Here is a 22,476-nt window from a genome sequence, read left to right as displayed (position 1 = left end):
CATAAAACCCAGAAGAACAATGGCTATGCTGAAACGTTATACTGGTCTGAAGTGAAACCGTTTCACTGAGAGATTCTGTAAGCAAGAATTTTGAGTAAAGACTGGAAAAGATCAAGCAGCAGCTGGAAGGCAAGAATTTACCAGGGAGAAGAGGAGAAAGGAGCTTTCCTACTTCAGCACAAACAATTGAAAACACAGAATTAAAAATACCCACGTTAATATGCAACTCTTGTATGGCTGATTCTATCTGCCTTTGTAAATAACCCCCAAATTTATCATTTTAACTTCCTCATCGTTCTACAGCTCTGATAGTGCTGTGTAACTACGCTGCCTTTTCTAAGAGATTTTACTGAAGCGCAGATCCACAGAGGTATTGAGATGCTGTTGAAGCAAGTGGCATTAGACAGCTCATTACTACTGCCAGTATGAACTTTTGACCACATTGGACTTCTTCGCTGCATCACAGGAGACGCACACTAACACAGCTACATTAGTTTAAATACACATTTTAGGTCCTAACTAAGTTATTTTCCCATGTCTGTGAGTGGGATGTGAGTAGCGCTGATAGAACTAAAATTCCTTGAGACCTGTTTGTTGGTCTCTTAAGTGCTCTTTAAAGTCCCAGGCACAGCTGATAAAGCGCAGTTTCAGTAGCCGTCCTGGAGGGAGCTGTGCAATGACGTGTGAGTTTATTTAAGTGATGTTAAAACTCCCACATGTCTGAAGGTTCCTCTCAGGAATCTAAATCTTTCGAATGCCCCTTTAAACCTCTTGCCACTGCTTATTACAGCTCATTTTCTTAGGCAATTTCTACATAGTCTAATTTCGGGTCTCAGACAAGAGCAAATCAGATGCTTCAGTTCAGGTACTTGCTCATGAGCTTTACTTTAGCCCTATATCTTGAATTTGTTATCTCTAAAGCAGGGATGATTCATGTTTACTTTCAGGAATATAAAAGGATTAGTTTTCAGTAGTGAGCTCACTTCTCCAGAACTCTCTGCAACTGCAAGGTATTATTATTAATTTGAGTTTAGGTTTAGGCAGAGAAGGGTCATAGGAATATCTTCAGACTTTGTTGAAATCTTTTGCAGGGCATAGTCCAGCCAAATTTCTCTTCCAGCACAAAAAAAGAGAAAACCAGTAAAGACAACTAGAGAGGTAATATATGGGAAGGAGGTTACTTATTAGAAAGGTAACTGTATGGTACTTTATCATAGCAGATAAATAAAAACATACGAGCTAAGGAAAAATGACCGTAACAATAAAAGATAATATTTGAAATGCTGCAATGGATCATTTAAAATGTGACCTCAGCTTTCCAAACCTTATGTAATTTGAATCATGGTCAATAGTATTTGCTATTCTAATATGATTCATCACTTTCTCACTGTTTTACATTTCAGATGCAATTCAGTAGATGTTAATTAATACCTGTGATAGCTAAAGTATTACCTGGTGGCATTTTCATGTAGGAAATATCAGCCATTTGAGAACTGAACCAGGAACAAACAGTAGCTTCCTGGCCTTGCAGGAGGAATTAAACTATCCTTAAATGCCCAATGTAATGGATATTTGTACGTTTGTCTCCTCCTAAAGAGAATACCAGTACAAAACACTGTCCTTGTGTATTCTGTACTTGTGCCTATTTCATACATTCTACTTTTCTAGCTGCTTTTAGGACCAAGCAAAGAAATTACTATAGCATTTGCATGCCAAAAAAGAACCAAAAAACCAGAGATACTAGAAAATATTGATTCTTTAGTTTTTTTTTTTTTTCCTCCTCCTTTTTCTACTTGCAGAGGTCTGCGTTTCTAGGAAGTAATGTTGGAAGGATTTTTATTTTAGGTCTGCACCATGTTCCTAGTCACATGAAGATGTTAAGCAGGACAGGTAAGCCAACAATGATTTTGGAAAGTCCTATCACTGAAAGCATGTGTCAAGATTAATGCAACCAAGGGTGTGCAAACTGTGAGGCTTCTCGTGTTTCTCAAGTAGTGATTATTTCCAGAAGCAAGATGAAGGCTCAGTTCTGCTCCTGTTCATAACTTCCAGTGGGAATGTGCCCAGAAGCACATGCAGAAACGCATCTGTTCTATCTTTTCTATTTCCCTTGACTACTGAACTGCTGCCCACTGTTGTGTTATGGAGCAGTTCTTTTGAGATCAGTGGATAGTTTATCTAGTCAGACATTTACAGACTGAGGATAAAACAAAGACCTGGAAAGCAAAATAGAATGAGAAGTCAGTAGTGAAAAAGAAAAAGGTAATGAAGTACAAGGATGAATAGTACCTCTAATTTTTCATTTAAATGGACATGCGTAGGTATGGTTTTTATTTTCAGTAACGCAGAGGTCTTGCTTTTACCCACTTAGTGTAAGAGGAACTACCACAATAAAAAATAACTTTGCATCAGTGGAAAGACCAAAACGCATAAGGAGCTGTGAACAGACAATGGAAAGTACACGGCACACAAAGGCTTGCATCTGAGTATTAAGTCTACTTCCAGTGTATTTTAAAACATCTGATAGTCTGATAACTAATGCCCTGAAAAAACATTATAATTCATTTTTATGCATATGAAACGTGACATTTAACTCTGATGAGGATGACTCACCAGAGTAAAGTTATTCATGTAAAATCAGGCCTTATAGCTATTCCGGAAAGCTGTTTTTTCTCCCCAAAACACATATTATCTGTTGTTATTTTGCTTTAAAGTGGGCAGTAAATCAAATTCTTAAGCTGCAGCTGCTAATCAACATGCTTTAATCGAAGACTACATCCAAATATTGTTTCTCAGAGCTCTTCAGGAATTTCAGATGTGTCATTTAGGCCAAAACAGATGAAGAGAACCTACCTCATTTCTAATCTGGTGTATATGAGCAGTGAGCAACTTTACACCCTTTGCTTTATTCTGAAACGAAAAATCCTGGCCAGCAGGCCTCTCAGCCTGTTTACAATAAATTAGAGATGGGGGGGGAGAGGTTTGTTCTTCTTAATGGTGTAATTATATGGTCCTAAATATTACTCTATAGTTGACCCTCCCACCCCAATTTTTTGAAAGAAATCTTAGGAAATACTAGGTTTGGGTTTTCTCTATTTTACCCTACCAGGTAGGATCCCCAAAGTTTACAAAATGAGCTTCCAGTTTGCACCTGCATTTGAAACAGTTTCTCTTCCAATTAAGTATCAGATGTTTAAATTATTCTAATCTTAATGAACTAATTTATAAATAAATATAAATATAAATAAACTAAATGGGCTCTGAAGTGAAGCATACAGATGCACTGTTCAGGCCAAGGTTGTGAGTTCTGTCATTCAGATATTAACCCTTATATGACATCGTGTTCATCTGTCAAATGTCTAGGTGACATTGAATAGGCACAGGATTTGATACTTCACATATAAAATTATCATTGCTTACACTATATTGAAGACAACTTAAAAAAAATCAGTAAAGATCACAAGTAGTTCCCTCTCTCTTCTCTCAGTTCAGCTTAAGATATACCCTGACATAACATCTGGGTCAAGTCTTATTAAACATCTGCAGACTTAGAGGCTTTCAAGGCACTTATTCCAGTGTTTCCAATTTAGGATCATTTTCTCCAGGTGCTGCTGTAGGCTTCCTGCTCCCTATAATCTTCGCTGAGTACCAAACTGACCAGCCTACAATAGCAAGGAATGATTCACCAGACAGCAACTCAGAGATTTATTTTTAGTTTTGGCAAGAGCAGGAATAAACAGGCATATACTTTGCAAGTTTATTTGAAAAGTTCACTCTATTTACTAAATACTTATTTGCCCCAAACCAGGGTTTTTTTAAGCTGCAATCCTTATTAAGAAAATTTCACTACAGTCAAATTAGCTGAGGTTTAACTCCTCTTTCTACTTATTTTGTGAACATTGTACTGTTCCTTTTTAAAAACAAACAGCAACTACTTTCTCAGAAAGCCACCCCATTTCCTAAGCCTACTTTCTTATGCATGACCTTTATAAAGGAGAGGAGAAAAATACCTATATTAAAAATGCTGACAGCCCTTTAATAATTCAATGCACAGAAATGCACTGCTGTTATATCTGAACAAGCATTCTCCAATACAAAAGAAAGATTGACCTTTCTTCACTTCAAGGATGAAAAAATAAGACGCTCCATAAAAGGTAGTTTTTTTTGTGTGTACCAGCTTAATTAATTTACATGCATATAGATTGCTTCATGCTTTATCCAATGCTCAAACTAAGAAATAAGGACTGCTTCTGTGATGCAAGTTGGAAATGCCCAACGGGACTCCTCACTTCTAGCTGCCTAACAACAATCAGCACTAACCTAAAGATATTGCTGCATGGCCATTGCACAGAGGGCTGGAAACTGAGACAAGGCATTCAGCCCGCTTTCTCATGGATCTAGTTTTTCAGTAGCTGCTATCAAATTCATTGAAGCAAGGATTTGACTGAGCAGGAAGATAGAATTACTTCTCCTTCCCACAGCTCAAGGTCACGATAAAGATGGAGGATGGTTGCTATCAAACCATTTTTATGTGTTTATTGACTTCACATTCTGGCCAAATTTACAAGCTCAAAGTTCCAAACATGAGGATTGAAGATATGGCTAATATTTACTCACATACTAACAAGCACTGTTACTGAATCTTAACAGCAACCATCGGAACATCCTACCAGACTTCTTCCCAAATAAAACCATACTGTGTAGATATCTTGTGCCCAGGTAGAGACTTTCAACCAATGAACCCAAGATACCTCCTAAGTACATGTTCACTGTAGAAACTGGTAGATCAGAGGAACAGGATAGAGGAAAGACTATTTTTTCACAACACAAGGACTGAAAATTCAGAAAAAGCACATGCATGAGTTTTATAAAACAATAATCTCGGTACTTAGGCCTCTGGATAGTTCTGAAGATCTGACCTAAGCAGAGATTACACAGTGCCAGAAGGGAGTACAAAGTACACCAGCACCATGGCTACTTACATATTTTTCTGTTTTGGATGGAAGAAAAAAAATTAAAAAAAAAAAATCAGGCCTTACAATACAGAAATACATTTTTTGGGGGGGGGGGGGTGGAGGGGGGGCTGTAATATAGAAGAACATGTTGTGCTCCAAAGGTATTATTATAGCTCTGGCAGCAAAAACTTTCTGCCTCCTTTCTCCACCTGGGCTAATTGTTGGTGAAAAAGAACCTTACTTCAGCAATCTGTCCGTTCCAAGCTTTTAAACTTTCCCTCTTCTTCTCACATCCCTTCATGACTGAGTTTGTTCCATTAGCTGCTTCTTCACAGAAGGAATTCAGATTCCCCTTGACTGAGAAGGTTTTATATAAAAAAAAAAAGTATCTGAGGATATACAGGAGCAGCTTGCAACAGTGCCACTACCTGCTCACCACCCGCCCCCCCCCCAAAAGCTCTTCACTTTGTCAGCACTTGATCAGGAACATAAAAAGGCAGTCCAAAACCAATCAGTACTTTGCAGATTTACTTAAATAAATAAATAAAAACCATGTCTGCACATTGGGTGGAAAAAAAATCTTTTATGGAAATAGATTTATGATGATACAGTTCCTTGGTCCTTTGGTTTAATAGTCTGAAGAGGTATCTGAGGGAAAGATTGTTGAGTAACTAATCCAGCTAGGTTGTCTTAGCTTATCGCACAGGAGCTTTTGAAGTTTACTATATACTCTATATACTATGAAGCATGGGGCATTTGCCCTATATCTATTACCTTTTTAATATTTTATTTCAATGAATGTCAGTGACAGTCCATCCATATTTTCACCTGGAAAATCCATATTTTCACCTGGGATGCACTTCTCGGGTCTTTTTCCTTTCAGGTCGCTTTCCATTTTGGAATGACCTTAGCTAATTAATTACAAACAAACAAAATCATAACCGCCTAATACTTGATTGTTAGTAAATAACGTTCAGTCCCAGCCACTACATGATATCTTCTACTTACTCAAAAAAAAAAAGCCTAAAATCATTTTAACAATATACAGTGTGAATGCATTTTACAATAAATAAATGTTATCAAGAAGCTAATAATGTAATAATGTAGCTAATGTAATAGCTAAATATTTTGCTCTGTAAGGCACATCACCAGTACAAATCTGGCTTATAGTTTACTGAAAATCCAGGAGTTGTTACAAGGAGCAGCTAGCTGCTCAAGTTAAAGCATGTTAGATTACAACAGAAAGAAACCTTGGGAATCTTTAACCTCGCTTCACAATCCTCGAACACAATGAGCATTTATGAACGCTTCCAGTGGTGCCAAAGCCTCTTTCTACATTTAAAACATACCTCTCCCCATTCTGGTCAGGGTGAGTCTCTTCTCCCTCTATATTTTATCATCACATTTTTTCAGCTGAGCTTCATTATACCAGTACCACGAACTATGCAAGAATCATGTGTTCCTTGGGTAAATAATGTGAATTGTTAGATAGTAACCAGCTTCTTTGCAACAGAACTACAAGGGATTAACCTCTGAAACACCCGCTTAAAATTACACAGTTAGAAGGGGGGGGGGGGGAAGTACAGTTCCACCTTTTGCATATTTAAATACAATGCAATGTGAGGCATGGGAGAATCCTAGTACCTGTTCCTTACAATACCTCTCTTAGGACTCCCTGAATGCAAAAGCATTCATTTGCTAGTGTGCCCACTAACAGCAGGGCAGCAACACAATTGTTAAAGAGCTAAGGCATCACTGGAGGTTCTTGGCCTTGAAATTAGATAAGAACACTTAATTCCCCCTTCCTTCAAAAGGCAGCATATGAGAGCCGCAAACCGCCTCCTCGGCCAGAGCACCGAGAAAAAGCTGGGTAAGAGCTCTGAGAAGCAAAAAGGTTGGCTCACGGAAACGGCTGGGGAAGGCACAGAGACCTCTCTCTGTGTTAGTCCCGGGAGAGCACCTTCGAGTCTGTTCACCACAGGATAGCGAGGGGGGCTTTTATTGTTATTACTATTAAGACAATCACATCGTCCCATGATTTTAGGGTTCGGTCTTAGCGTTGCTCGTGCAGCCCAGCACACGACGTCCTCGTCTCACCGCAGGCCTCGGTCCTCTGGCTCGGCGTCGACAACGCACGGGTCCCGCGCCGCCAGGCCCCCGACGGCGCTGGGTCGCGGCCTGGGAGCCCTGCCTCGACGCGTCTCCTCGTCGCCCGCGAGGCGAGGCCGGTCCTCGGCGCCGGGGCACGCCGCAGGCCCCCGCCACCCCGTCGGGCGGGCGGCCGCAGGTGCTCGGGTCACGCTGGGGCTCCCCCGGCCCGGCTCCTCAGGGGCGAAGCGGGCAGGGGCCAGGCCCCCTCGGCTACTCGCCCCCCGCGGCGGCGGCGGCAGCGGGGCCGGGGCCGCTGCCGTCGAAGACCTCGGGGCCGTCGGCCAGCAGCGAGGCGCGCACCTTCCGCCGCTCCTTGAAGCGGCCCGAGTGGGAGACGCGCAGGCTGCGGCGGTTGCCGCCGCCCGGGCCCTTGGGCTCGCCGCTGCCGGCGGGGGGCGGCTGGCTCTCCCGGGGGCCGGGCGGCTCGGCCGGCGGCTCGGCCGGCGGCGGTGGCGGCGCCGCTTCCGCGGGCTTCTTCTTGCTGGTCAGTGCCTTCCACCAGGGCGCCGCGGAGCCGCCCTTCACGGCCGCGGCGCTGTCCGCCATCTCGGCGCACCGGGACCGCCGCCGCGGCTCCCTGCGGGGGCAGAGCGGGCGCGAGTTGCGGGGAAGTTTTGCCCTTCCCGAGGGGCGGCTGGAAGCCGCGTCCCTCGACGCGGCCGCTTCACCCCCGAGGGCGGGGAGGGGAGGGGAACGACAGGGGGGCTCCCCGGGCGGAGCGGAGCGGAGCCCAGCCCGCGGCAACCCTTCCCCCCTCACCCCGTCGCCACAGAGGGCCGCCGGAGGCGAGGGGAGCCCGGCGGCGCCGCTCCCGTGCAGCGGGCGGGCAGGGGAAGCGAGGGACTGACCTCCGGGCGCTGGGCCGCCGCGCCGGGAGCGCGCTCCTTCTCTCACAGGTGAGCGCGGCAGCTCCTCCCGCTCGGCTCTGCGGCCCCTCGGCAGGTGGCGGCCGGCCCCGCGGCTCGCCCCGCGCCCCATTGGCCCGCCGGGCGGCTCGCGCGCCCCGCCCCGCGCCCCATTGGCCGGGCCGGCAGGTGTGGGCGGGGCGGCGGCCGTTGGCCGTTGGCCGTTAGCCGAGCGCCGGGGTGGCACCGGGCGAAGAGGGAGCTCCGGTCCGGTGCAGCCCGGCCCGGCCCGGTCGCCGCTGGAAAGAGGGCAGAGGGTGATGGGGGAGCAGCCCCGGGGAGGGAGGGAGAGAGGGATGGCGTCACCCGGTGTTAGGCCTCAGTTGGCAGCGGGTCAGGGAGAGGGGGCCCCCTCCGGGGCGCTGCGCGTGGGTCCTCGAAGGGTTCCTGAGGCTCGGGGCAGGCTGGGTGGGGGAAAGGTGGTGTCTCCCAAAGGCACCGGTCAGGGCGCTGAGTTCAGGGCGCGTGAGGGTCCGCCTGGTGTGGGCGACCAGCACGTTTGCGGAGGCACTGCTTTTACACAAGGGAACGATGCCTAAAACTGCCTCAGTTCCCAGCGAGGGTGAGAGGGTGTGATTTTTGGGGGAGTGGGGATACTCCTCCTGAGTGGCTGTGCAGCTGCTATCATCCTGCCTATGCAGGCAAATGCTCATCCAAATCTAGTCCTTCATTCAGATCCATGTGAGCCCCAGAGGTGCCACATATAGATCTGACCACAACATAGCTGAAATATTTTTTCACCTTACAAAGAAGAAATAAGCAGAAAATATTAAACTAGATCCATATGCCCTCACTGGTTCAAAACATTGTTCGTTGCTGATGGGCAAATTTTTTGGCAGCACAGATGAAAAGCATCCCAGAGGAAAGACAGGAAGGAGGAGAGACCCTTACGGATTAGTTCAGGTAAGATTTGCTTGTACCATGCTTTGTATTAAAAATGATGTTTTCTTCTGATGGAGAAATAGGCCATGTAAAAATCTTTTGATTCTTAGTACCCCTCCGATCAGCTATACATTCAATTTTTCAAGGAAATCTCTTGTCATGTGGAAGAGCTTGTGAAAGAAGTGGTATTTCAACCTCATTTTCTTTTGCTGATCAACTTGTGCTACTTGTAGCTCCCTTGAATAGCCCATAAAGATAAGACATACGGAGGCTGGTGAAAAGAGGCTACTGAGTGACAGTAGTGCAGGTGTGCACTTATATTACTCTCTGATGTGCTCCCTTCAACTACAAAGGGTTTTGGAAAAGGAAGCATGTGTGCACACACGCATACAAGCACTCAAAAATGTCTCTCATATTAATAGATGTCAGCAGCAAAAAACCTCCTCTGTGGAATAAACTAGTAACTTCCAACGAGAAAAGATGGCCTTTATATTGCCCCTAAAGTAAGAGGTACTAAAAAGTAAGCAACTAACATTTTCTGCAGTTCATAGCAGCAGGGCATTAGGTTCTGTCAGGTCAAAGACAGCAACAAACCACAGGGCCAAGTTTCCCTCAGTGAGTATAACCTCCTGCTATGCTACACACATTTGTATCTATAGAGGATGAGAACACCAACATTTCTCCTGGTCTTGTTTTGCCAGCAAAGTGCCTGGGAGAAAGGGATTTTATGGAGAAATAAGAGTAATTATTATTATTATTATTATATGAACTTTTTGCAAAACATTATTGCAGAAAGCTTTGTTGACTTTTATAGCTTCCACCTGGTTATAGGCTTATATAAAACATTTGCCACCATATTACTTGTTTATATTACTTTGATTACCATAGACCTGACCTCTTAGTGGAGATAATGCCCGACTTGCATCAAATCAGCGTTCTTTTCAGATCAATCTGTTTCTAAGAATCCCACAATGGAAGAGATTTGTCCTTTCTGACACTTGACTGGAAGAAGGATCTGCTAAAAGGAGACGGACAGTTTGGAAAGTTTTGTGAGAGACTGTTTGTGTGTGGGAGGGAGTTAACTGTATGTGCGTGTGGCAGGTAGGAGAACAGCAAACCTTGTTCTGCATTTAGAAGTCACTGCTGAAAATCAATCAGAACGTACTGTTACACAAGATTGTCACAAAGGTGAGTGTTTATATAAAAACAACTTTGGAAGTGAAAATGTGTTTTCCTCCCCTTTCTTAATGCTATAGTACATTTTGCACTCCTTCACTATACATACCTTTACAGAACTGATATAAAAAGAAGAGGAAAATAACCCACTACCTGATCCTTTCCATGTATGGAAGTCAGATAATATATTCATTTAGTAAGCAATTAAATAAGCATTTAATTGCCCCAGTTAAAATCTGTCCTTTCTTCGCAGGAGGAGAAGGATAAAAATTAGTGGAGTTCTGTAGTCCCAACTGGGCTGGATGTGCAGGATTCTAGCGGACAGCCCAGTACACTGTAAAATAACACTGTGGAGCCTGTGCTTCTATGTTGCAACATGCTTCTTTTGAGTTGGATTGGCCATATTGACACCAGGTCTTTTCATAATTCTGCAGGCTCTCCAGAATTCAAAAGTAAACTAGGATCCTCAAGATTTAAATTCCCAAAGACTAAAACGTTAATGTCACCGTCAAACTAACCTTACTTAGAACGAGTAAACTAACTGCAGTGAAAAAAAAAAAGGTGTTTGTTGGTCTTCCCCCCTTTCCTTTTCCAAACTTTGCAGACTCTATAGCATCCAACTTGAAATTGGACTCAATAAACTTTAGATTACTCAACCTCAGCCCTTAACTAACTATACTGAGGGGGGCCATTCTTAAACTCTTAACACTGACCTCACGTACAACTGAGCAATTGGCTCTTAGGGTAGAAGAAAGCTTGCAACACTGATACCTGTTGACACAAGTGGACCTTAACTCAGGAGCCTTTTAGCATTCAGCATTAAAATTGATTCTTGAAACTCTTGGATCTTAAACTCTACATGTCACTTTAATTATAAACAAGTGAACCATGCATACAGTAAAAGATCACTTGAAAAATTGGTTCCCATCCACATCAGGCTGCCTGCTCTGAAGAAGCCAGCAATAACTTTTTTAGCTTTAGATTTCCAAGTACTAGTAGCACCTCAAACTTTAAAATTTACTATAACTATAGTGATGGACTGCAACTCTTTAGTAAAATGAAAGAACATTTTCTCTGTTGACAGCAAGCTGCTTCTTAAATACTGTGAAGCTGTCTCATCCTTAAGAAATGCAGCATTTCACATACCTGGATATGTCTGTAGAGCTAAAAAAAAGTAAACCCCGGAACTGACTTTGAATGCTACATGGTGAATAGGCCCTATTGTTAGTGGAGACTCCCTGGCATGATTTTGGCCTTTGTCAATTAACACCCAACACCCAGGCATGGTTTGGAGACTGTAAAAGCAAAGGATTATTCCCTGTAGGCAGAATGGGCAACACTATACCAGTTTGTCTCCCGCCATAGTCCGCAGGCATTATTGCAACAGGGTTTTTGCACCCTCAGACACTTTACATATGGCTACTGCTTATATTGCAGTCTAGGACATGCATTGCAGCCTCTCAGCCTCATGGCATGAAAATGACCAGTCTGATGGGCCCTCATGTTAATTCAGACACTGAATCACAATTTTTGGAGGGATGCCCTCTGGATAAAAACATTCTAAAAGGCCAAAGGTGACAACATGGGCCTGGCAGAAGTCCCTGGCCCTATTTTACTGAGTGATACAGATGTAGTCTTAACTTATCCTAATTCTGCCTCCGGCACTACCCCAGACAATATCCTTATGTGAACAATAACATTGGCTCTATGAAGGGAACAAGCCCTATAGTGAAACGTAAGGCTTGTATTGGTGCTCGTGCTCATCCTCGCTCACTGGTAACTTCAGCTTCATGAATAAATTTGGCTCAGAGCACAGCAGATTCTGCAACTTTACCCTAACAATAGCCATGCCTATAATCAAGGCCAAGAACTTGATTAAAAGAGACCATAAAGCACTGGTGCTTTTCAAAACAGTGTAAGAGTATAAGGTGTCGGCACATACCGGCACTGACCCTGATTCTGTAGGCGTTGCAGCAGCCTGCATTAAAATACAGCTTTTCAAACTTTCAGTTGCTGAGCAGCTACCAGCCCTTACTTGTATCCAATGAATTCATCTCCACAGCAGAAGAAAACAGAAGAGCGTAGGCCCCTAACAGCAACAGCCCTTTATGTCTGTATATCCAATGGCAAACGCAGTTCTTCAACTTTCTGTGACTGTGGACACCAGTATCCTTCCTAGCTCTGGAGGTCTTGCAAAAAAATGAGTTTGTCCAGGTTTAGAATCCTTTACCCTGACAATATCCTTACTTCTGACCGCACTTAGAGTTGATCATTATCAATAGCAGTGCACTGCAGTTCTTGCAGCTTCAGTAACAACTCAGTGCTTTAGGCTGTAGAATTCCAAAATCTAATCCTAATTCTTACTTTAATTATAACTATGAGACTTATGTCTATAGCTACAAAACAAAAGAAATCTCATAAATCACTGGCCTTTATTGACACCAGGCTTTATTGCTAATACTGATGGCCCTGCAGCATCCAGTAACAATACAAGTTCTTCAATATTTGTATTCCTAACCTAACCCTAACTGTTACCATGCTTTAAACACGGGCATATGCTGACAATAATACCTATGAACACCAGCACTTTCTAATGTTCTTGGGCAGCAGCATGTGGTAACAAATTTGGACCTTCATGCATGCTGGCCCGTACATATGCATATGCTGTACCAGAACAGGAAACAAGGCATTTCCAAATACTGGCTTCAGTTCCTTGCCAGCTATGTGGGCCTGCAGCAGCCAGTCGCAATCTGTGTTCTTCAAGATCTATAGTGCCAAACCCTAAAGCTAATCCTAACCATCATTCTAACCCTCATGTTAGTGATAACAAATGGCTCATAGTTTTGAGAAAAGAAGGAATACTTTGACCCTCTCTCAGCTGCAGGCTTCTTCCCACGTCATCAGGCCCTGCAGAACCCTGCAATAATGCAACTTCCCACCTTCCAGTAATAAGTTTGGTTCCTGACACACTAGATTTCCAAGCTCTATTGGAAACTGACCCCTGACAGTATCTCTGCTTATAACCAGTTGCTCCTTTCTGTTGTAGATTATAAAGCACTGGCCCCACTTGACACAAATTTTCTTCCTAACTGCAGTCCTTACAACATCTAGCAACAAACCAGGTCCTTCAGGCTTTGGACTCCCAAATCCTGGTTCTAGCTATAACATCAACATCAGCATAATTATAACCAAAAGACGATGTCTTCAAGTGAAAGAGAATATAAGGTGTGGCCCTCTAGTAAGGCTCAACGACTTCGTATATCTGCAAGCCCTAGAGCATGCAGCAACTATCTTAGCTCTTCAAGGTTCACATTTCTGAATCCTAACCATAATCTTTACCTTAATCAAGGAATTCATCTCTACAGTTTAAAGAACATAAGATGCATTGACTCCCTCCCTCTTCTTATCTCCATGGGCCTATAGTGTCTTCATTCCCTTTAGTTAGCTGTAGGGGATATAGCAATATAATACTGCTTTGATGATCCAGTTTGATGACATTCTTCCCAGTGTAGAAGTGTTTGTGAATTACCTTTCTAGTAAAGAGTTTTCATCAATTCCTGTTTATCAGTAGTGGGGGGTGTGGGCAGTAGGATCTTCTTTCTCCCTTTTCTGCAGACCTTGAGGCTGTACTGGTCAATAAAGAAGTAAGAAAGAGGCCAGATGGGCCCCTACCACATGTGCCTATTGTACAGGATAGGAGAGTGCAGCATCCAGGGAAAATGTCTTAGCTGCTCCAGCTGCTGCTACTTTGGGGAATGTGAACAGCTTGAGAAGTGCCCACGCGGGAATGCACTTCTGTGACGCCTTCCTCCCATCCACACTTCCTCTTCTGTCCTCTCTGGCTCCTTTTCTGACAGCAGGGCAGCACCTCCATCCTGTGAGGCTCTGCTGCCAGCTCCAGCCATTAGCAGACCCAAGGGAGCAGATGGCTTTTCCCCTATCTGTAAGGTGTGGGCTGGAAGCGGGGGAAATGTGATACCAGCAGCAGCTAGAGGGTACAGAAGCAGTGGTTGTTGGCTCTCTTCATCTTGCAGTAGGAGAGAGGGGGAGAGAGCAGCAGCCTAGGTGGTTTAGGAAAATGCTCTTCCTCCAGACGTATGAGTCCAGGTGGGGCCCTGCGCAAACACAGCTAATCATGTCTTAGTGTCTCATTTTTACAGATCTACACTGTGCCATGTTGAACTTACTGTAAAAGGAAAGACACAACTGCTTCATGTGCTCTGCAAAGCTTTCTCTGTACCTACATTCCCTTTTACCTCTTCATGCAACATGACTTTAAGCTTCCTTTTAGCCCAGACGTTTATTACCACAGGCACTCCCAGAGTCTCTCTGGAGGTCTTAGACCACAGTTCTGCCTAGTACTATATCCATGATCCCTCTTCCCTTCTCTATGGTAAATTTGGCAGTGATGCTCAGCTTGGGTCTTTCCTCAGGCACCTTGTTTCAGAAGAGATCCCAAATCTAATACAGATTATTTCCCAGAGCCTCAGGTAAAGCCCTGCAGATCTGTCTCCATTAATCTCAAATGATGTGTGAGCTCAGAGACTATTGAGTGTATAAGAAACTGTTCTCTGACCTCTTGCTTAGCACTAAAATGAATGTGGTACCAATTCAACCAATTTTGTGCTCAGTTACACCAGTCCGGTAGCTTAAATTGACATCAGAGAAATCACTCACAGAGAAGTGGAGTTAAGAGCGAGGCTGTCTCTTCTGCAACCATTTAAAAAATGTTTTCCTAAGGAAATAAAATCTATGCATTTACACTCTCTTTCTGTTCTCTTTCTGCAAATTCTTCTCTTTCTCCAGTAACTTTTGAATCCTTTGTCCAATTTCAATGATAACTGACAGTGGGAGAGAGATAATTAAGTTTAATGACAACTGGTGTCTGGGTAGAAGAGCCTCAACTCAATGTCCCAGTTGAGGAAGGCCTTCAACGGTTCCTTGTTCAGTTTTGCCTACCAGCTGCCTCGTCAGCACTCACATACTTTGGAGCCAGACACAGCAAATGCTGTCTCTTTTGCAGCTTGGTATTTACAGAATATGTGGCAGCAGGGCTAAGGAGGGGTCTAGAGGAATTGACGTAAGGCGAACTGAATACTGTGGACGCAAAGGAGACAGCATGGATAGGATTTGCCATGTGTGGGAAACAGTCCGTAGAGAACTAGACTATACTGCTTTTCACAGGACATTTTTTTTTCATATAGTTTAATATGATTATTTCATACAGTTCAAACTATTTAAATCTGCCAGCAGTAAGCCTCACAAAGACTACAGGTGAAGAAAGGATTTAATCTGTTTCATGGCACTCATGAAAGCTATTACGTTACAAATCATTATCTCATATAATGTTTTACTAAGCATGGCTAAGAATAAAGATTCTGCTTTATGTTAGGGAAGCTGTATGACCCTGGTAGCTCCAAGGACCAGCTGTAACGGGGTACAGACAAGCACCTGCATACCAGAAGATGGGGCTAGCTGAACAGCAGATGTGAAGCATGTGTGGATGCTGCAGTACAGTACTACTGCTGAGTCTGCAGCAGACCAGTAAAGGCCTTCTCAAGTACCTGGAGAGGAACAAGGCTCATGCCTAATAGTCAACTGCAGTCAAATGGGTTCAAGCACAGTCAAGTGCAGAGATTTCACCTGCTTCCAGTGTCACTTCAGGTGAAATGGCCTATAGGAGAAGTTACACAAGCCATAGCAAAATCTCCCGGAAAAGAAATCTCTCTTTCAGATGACTCCTATTCTCTAGCAGTGCCTGGAGAGAGATAAGACATACTATTCTGCTGAATGCTTTGAAGGAAGAAGAAGAAGCTGGTGTAATGCAGTCAGACACAACATTTTCCTGTGTACTGGTCTGTAGGCTTGCATTAAAGAAAGATATGCATGCTTTGCCTTTTGCTTTAGCAGAGAGTCTGTTTTACAGACAAAGCTCCGCTGGCTTTTTATTTCCTTGAATGGAGAATCTGGAACAAGAGGCAATCAGATCTCAGAGTTGCTGCTCATAGCCAGGTGCAGCTGTGATGGCCACAGTAAGCCTGCCACTGCAAATGAAGTGCGTGCAGCATAAGGCAGTGCTAATGAAGTATGGAGGGGATAAGATCCTTTTACTTCCACAGTAAGTATGCCCCTGAAGACACTGTCTCTTGGTTAGCTGAGACAAATACTGGCAATACATTTGATATTTGTGTTCTAAGATGCAGAATCATACTCTCTTCTCTGTCGAACAGATTAGAAACTCCCACCCTCCAAAGACACTTTATATTGGTACTTCTAAACATACTATTTTGTACAGTCATTGAGCACATGGGATGGGACATGTGTTAAAGGCCCCAGACTGTGAGATATGCCAAAGGTACCAGTTTGCTAATGGTACAGGGGAGAAACAGAAGCAGAATGGCATAGACTTACTTGTCTTTCTGCAGAATCACAAATGGTACTCAAATACAGTTCCTGCCTTAAAAACTAACAAATTACTCAGCTGACTGGAACAAATGAAGAGAATCATTGTCAGCCAAATGTCTGCATTCAAGGAAGTGTAAAATCGCTATGATAAAGTTATGTCTTCGACAGTATAGAATTCATTGGATTGATACTTTGATTCTTTGCTTGCTTGAAGTTTTACACAGAGGTGGTTCAAAATGATCTCAGTAAAAGAAATGTGTTTATAGACTTGGTTGTGGTACTATGAACATCTAAGTGCCATTTTGAAACTGCTGATATTCAGTAAAACTATTTTAAGTTTTCCAAATAGGAAACTTTCCAGCAATGTCAGAACAGTAGTTAGCAATTGATTTTCTTTTGGCAGTTTGCCGTGTGGTCAAAGTGACAGACACCAGAACTCTTTAACACATTTAATGGGATTTTCCTTCCATTTACACTATCATAAATTACAAAGCATATTTCACTTCACAAAATAAAACCATTTCCAGATCATTTTTATGACAGTATTAAGTAGTACATAACCTACAACAAATAGTCCTGTACAATTCAGGAGGATCTATAGAAGTATTCGGTACTCAGACTATTTAGCATTTGCTCTGCAATCTGGGTTAATCTATCTAGCCCTTAGTTATTTCTCTAGAAGACAACAAATTTACAGTAATACCCTCCACCTCCCTTCATTATCATAGTTACACATATTTTTCAATTTGAATAGAAACAAGTGCTCCCTGAAATAATTCAGGAAACTGCATCACTGAGTTACCAAGCATATGATTCAAACGATCAAGATGAGGGATTATTATATTTTTTTGTATTGAAAATTGAGTTTGGTAGTAAAGTATGCTGATTTGCTATGCTTGCAGAAACATCTCATGCTGAGAAAAAGTTTTAACATTAGGAATAAGTTGCAGTTAGACTATGAACTCTGTAGGTCAATGTTTATGAGGGCAGAAACATATTAAAATTTGGTAATAATTAAATTTACCAACTCCCACATTTCTTACACATTCTTGTTTTTTTAAAACAAACCATCAGGAAACACATTCAAGAGAAATACCTACATTTTCAGCAGATTTACTGTACGTTTATAAATACAGAAACATGACAAAACATAGCTTGATTTTTACAGAAAAACCAAATCCTTCATAATTAATCCAAAAAAGTGCTAACTTTTCAGCAAGGCCAGAAAATATCCAGTGTCCCAGCATCACTTAACTTACGTATTACTGTAATCCAAGAAAAATCTGGCATGTGAAACTGATTACTACCACCAGGACTTTCGAAATTTCTCAATACCACATTTTACATGGGAGTAAAAAAAAGAAAAACAAGAGAAAACGCTATACGTTTTTGGAAAGACTAAATGGATAAAAGTGTACTATACAATCTTAGAATGCCTGTGCCTAAAATATAAAGAAAGAAACTTAAAGAAAGTTGGAATACACATAAGAAAAGAATTCTCCTTTAAAACATTTGCAATGAAAGAGGTATGTCAGGATAATACTGCATTAGTGGTAATTGTTTTCAATATATCATAGCAAAAATGCAGGAGAGAATTATGTGGAAAATAATCAATGCACCGCATTGATTTCTAGCTTGCTAAAATAAAATGCCATTCTTCAGGTAAAGTAAAAATATCTTTATAATATAGGTTCTGTTTCACAATTGACATATATAATTATGTCTTATGGAGAGGGAAAATGTATAGCTGTATACAAGTAATACTGATTAAGTACCTTTTTGCTTCTCTAGCCGTATTAAAATATGTTTTGTGTTTCTTAATAAGTTAACAATAAAATTGTTTGCAACTTCTCAAAACAAATATACATCTGCGACAAGGCAAAAGATACAAGGTAAGAGGATTTTTTCTGACCTTTTTTTCCCTTCTAGAAAGAGGCATATGTCTATGAGACATAGGCTTTCCCTAAGCATTTTGGCATCTATCTGCAACTTTGCAGAAATTGAAGTGCAGCCAAGGAACTTTTCCTTTATTTTTTAAAAATTGTAAAGAAATGTATTTTTCCTTCAAACTAATTATTTCAAAATAAATGGCTATGAAGATATGTCTCTATCAGTCTAAAAGAGAACATCTTCATTTTCTATTAAAATTTGCACAATTAACTTCTGGTACCGCATGTCATTCAGAGTAGCAAGGGTACTGTCCTCTGGAGGTCTCATTAAAGTAGGCCCAAACACTATTCCCAGGTTTTCAGCATTCATGAAATTCTCCTTTTCATGCAAAGTGACCCTAAAATAGAAAAAAAAAAAAGTATGTAGGGTTTAGTTGGTTTACTTACCAGAAGAAAAGAACACATTGTATCTTTATTCTGTGGCCCTGCTTCATAACAAATACTAGATAATGGCATTTTTCAGTTACAGTTTTTACTTACACTCAATATAGTAACTATTTCCACAGCAAGTACAACGCAGTTATGGTGGGGCTGCGTATTCCAGTACCTTTAAACACCCCTCCTGAAGCTCTTAAGTGATTTGGCCATGTGGCTAACATTTAAGGTATAAGAATTAGAGGCAATCGCTTTTGTGAAGAGCATAATCACCCTTTAAATTATGATGGACTGCCCTGCAGTAATCCAGTTCTGTGGCATGCTGGACTCAAGTATGCATCACACTGGAGGTATGCAAGGGCTTCCTAAATATGAACCCATAATTTCTTTTGACTACCCATGACCCCCATGCTCCCAGACAAGGAAAATCAGCCTTCAGGGAACCTGTATATGGATTTTGGATTTGCTGGCTATCTTGGCTAACTGACAGCTGAGTTATTCTGGCTACTCCTATACTTTAGGAGCAGGCTGAAGCCTGGAGCAATCTGGAAACTCAGTTTGCTGCATGAGTTTTTTTCTCTGTGGGCAGCCTGCGTCCAGCTAGAAGTCGGACTGCTACAAATGCCATCTAGCCTTGACAGAGAATAGAGGTACTTCTAGGAAGGAGCCCAGGCTGTTTTTTCCCTGACACAGGTCTTGTAATGTAAATATAAGGACAGATGGGCTACCAGGCTGCAGCAAACATAGACAGCCAGGGATTGTCCATGCTGCAGAAAAGTGGGCCCTAAGGCCTACAAGAAAATGCAAGGTGTGCTCAAGGTTTTTGTCCAAAGAGTACAGCTGGATCACATCAATGTTATCCCAGCAGTCCTTTGGCATTTGAGTTCAGTCTTAAGAGTGTTTTTGCACTGCAGTATGGAGACACAGCCACAATCACTTAGTGGGTCATGGTCCCCCACGGGCCAGACACTTGCTGTTACTAAGTAGAGCACAGGCCAAGTTTGACATCTCCTCCCAGCACAGCTCCTCTGCCAGGGCAGAGCACACCTGGTATTGGAGCCAGCTCTCCTGGCAATAGCTGAGATTGCCTCTGGCCATAGCAATTCTCAACTGGATAGCAGTAGGCAGCGGATTTCCTCATGCCATCAGGAGAACACAAACAGACTGAACCTGGATGAGGTAATCTGGTCTTCCTGTGTTTGCAAGATCCAAATAAGACTAGATTTTGCCTCTACCGTTCTCTCTCTTCAAAGAGTGGCTCTGTTCTAGGAGAAGCACAGAAAAATGCAGTTCTTCCTTGCTTTCAGGACAGAAATCTGCTAGTGCCACACCTCACCATTTTCCAGCACATACCTGCTAGCTGGTGCTTTGCAGGGACAAAAGGCAAATCTAGGGCCTGGCCCCTGCTGCTACTGTGCAAGTAGATGAATAACTTCTCTGCTTTCCTTGAGTGTCTATGTGCTGCAGAGATGCAGCTATGCAATGACACGTGTCTTACTAGCGTGTACTTCACCACATCAGAGACTGCTTTTTCTATTGTTTTTCCTCCAATTTTGAGAAAAAAGTTGTCAGAAAGAACATTCCTATTTGACTGAAGAAAACTGCTCTGCAAGTTAAACAGCAAACAATTAATTAATTGACTGACAAGCGCATTTTTCATTGTTGGTACTATCTTCTGCCAGATTTTCTTGACTAGGCTAGGCTATTCTTTCAATAGAGGAGGAAGAAGGGCAATAAACAGATTGAGGAAAGGAAGTTCTAATGTTTCAAAAACAATACAAAACTTATTGTTCTTTGATTGAGCTGGATTTAGTGTCCTTCTGCCTGATAAAGAAATATGAAGTGCATATAACAAGAACTCGACGCAATTTCTTTTCTGTTGAAACACAGTACCAGTGTAGGGGCTGTGATCCTGCATCAGTGCGTGTTTCATTTGTGCAGGATCTGTGGGGTTGGAGCTGGGACTTGTTTAAATTACAGAACAGCATGTTCTCATCTTAAAGGAACTTTCCCTCTCTCATTCAGATCACTCTGACAGAGTATCTGTAGGAACTGACAGGCACTTGATTTCAGCGCAGATGCCCAAAGCTATAATTTGGAAAAGGAAAGGAAGTCCATTGCTTGAATTGCAGGTGTCTGAGATAGAAAGATTAATCAGCTGTTTGGATTTGGTTTTGTCTCATCAGGAGTTCAGCGCAACAGCTGACCTGCCTGTACTGCAGTTCATGAAAAAGAAAGAAGGCAAGTAAATTCTTAGCTTTAGAAGTCTGCTCTCAGGACATGAAAGTACTGATCCTGTATGTGGGTCCCTGGCTCATCCCAAGTCGGCACAGGCCCTCCTAAAAGCTGATGTGGTACATCTTGAATCGTCCAGGAATATGTGCTGAAAGGGGTGGGTGCTTTTACATCTCATTTCTGCAGAGTCCACAGAAGCTCCTGCATGCCCAGGTAATATCTCATTAAAAGAAAAAAATTACTCAGCGTAATGACCTGAGCCAATTCAAAATGAGGAAAAGTCTCTGCATAATGAGAACCTGATTAAGCATGAAATGCATTTCACAGAAGCTCTCTGATGCAATTTTATGTGAGTCGAATTCTTTTTTTGTTTTTAGGTCAGTATTAAAAATGAAGATCGGTTTCAAAAACAGAAAATTCCCCATTTGCAGCCAAGTAGTTACAAGTAGTGGTACAGCTAAGAAGAGCAATCATAGATTTGCTGTGACAAAGCAAATCTAAAAGCAAAGCTTTGTTTCTCCCTTACCTCCTTTTTTGTTGTTTCCAAATATCCCATAAACTTTAGTGAGAAAAAAGGCACATATCTCAATATATTCTTAAATGAAGAGCTGCTTTAAAATGACAGCGTCAGTCTTTAATCAGCTTCAATATTCAAAAACTTAACAAGCAAGACTTTATGAGGTATCTAGGTGCCCAAAGCGGTGTTAGCCTGACTTTGGAAACCATTTTAGCTTGAAATTAGTGGGTGAGCATCTTATCCCTCTTTGGTGCACTTCATAATTGTTCTTGGTACCTAGCTAAAAGCTTTGACAATAGGGCACTAAGTCCCCAAGTCACTTTCAAAATGGAATTTAAGCACTTCTGAAAATTTTACATTCCTTTTAACTAAGGAAGTTTTGGAAAGTGAATAAGGCAGAGTGTGTTTAAAACCAAAGGAAATATGAAATAACTGTTAAGTGCCTGTATAGCTTTTTACTAGTAGTGTAAAAATAGGCCCTGCTTGATTCTTGGCTTAGCTATGATGTGAGCAAACAACTAGTAAGAGGCAGTTCTTTCCTTTTAGGGTTATAGTTCAAGAGGACAAATCAGGAGGTAAGGGGAGTCAGAAGCAAAGCATGATCAAATGACTTGCCACAGCACATCTAACACACCTCTGAAGTAACTATCAATCTGGTATTTTTCAGAGATTACCTACCTCAGAGAGATGTGACAAATCTGAATTAACTCTTCAAAGGCTTGCAATGACTTACGACAGAAGGAGATATGCTGTATACGTGCATAGGTTATATGCATTTGCACAAACACAGCTTATCTGTTTATTTGTAACATAACTGTTTTACTGGCAGTGCCCTAATGGAGGCTTTATTGGTACTTTCTGCAATATCTCTCTTTCAAAGCAGAAAATTCATCAGCTCTCCAAGAATTATCCTGCATGCCAATTAA

The 22,476-nt window shown here is 42.2% G+C and overlaps 2 protein-coding genes and 1 long non-coding RNA gene across 3 annotated transcripts in view; 1 reads left to right on the top strand and 2 right to left on the bottom strand.

Annotated features, from left to right (window-relative positions):
* Window positions 1-3,698: 3,698 nt before the first annotated feature.
* On the bottom strand, window positions 3,699-8,035 carry PRR15 (proline rich 15). Its single transcript, XM_068935252.1, has 2 exons — window positions 7,955-8,035; window positions 3,699-7,683 (listed from the first exon to the last, which is right to left on the bottom strand). The coding sequence occupies exon 2, from the start codon at window positions 7,650-7,652 to the stop codon at window positions 7,317-7,319; it is 336 nt and encodes a 111-aa protein (XP_068791353.1). The 5' UTR covers window positions 7,653-7,683; window positions 7,955-8,035; the 3' UTR covers window positions 3,699-7,316.
* A 178-nt stretch (window positions 8,036-8,213) lies between these two features.
* Window positions 8,214-22,475, top strand: LOC138066329 (uncharacterized). The gene is made up of 3 exons (XR_011139667.1): window positions 8,214-8,268; window positions 8,856-8,914; window positions 20,985-22,475. It is a non-coding gene; the product is annotated as an uncharacterized lncRNA (long non-coding RNA).
* The window catches only part of CHN2 (chimerin 2), a 167,226-nt gene continuing 161,658 nt past the window's right edge, over window positions 16,909-22,476 (bottom strand). The window contains exon 13 of the mRNA XM_068935251.1: window positions 16,909-18,761. Within this exon, the coding sequence (XP_068791352.1) occupies window positions 18,590-18,761 (172 nt within the window). The 3' untranslated portion in view covers window positions 16,909-18,589. The remainder of the gene's footprint in view (window positions 18,762-22,476) is intronic.

Source organism: Struthio camelus, chromosome 2 (genome assembly GCF_040807025.1).
Source record: "Struthio camelus isolate bStrCam1 chromosome 2, bStrCam1.hap1, whole genome shotgun sequence".
Taxonomy (NCBI): domain Eukaryota; kingdom Metazoa; phylum Chordata; class Aves; order Struthioniformes; family Struthionidae; genus Struthio; species Struthio camelus.
This window is presented reverse-complemented; position numbering and strand designations above follow the sequence as displayed.

Coding starts and splice junctions, on each gene's coding strand:
- PRR15 (XM_068935252.1), bottom strand. CDS start 7,652: ATGGCGGACAGCGCCGCGGCCGTGAAGGGCGGCTCCGCGGCGCCCTGG.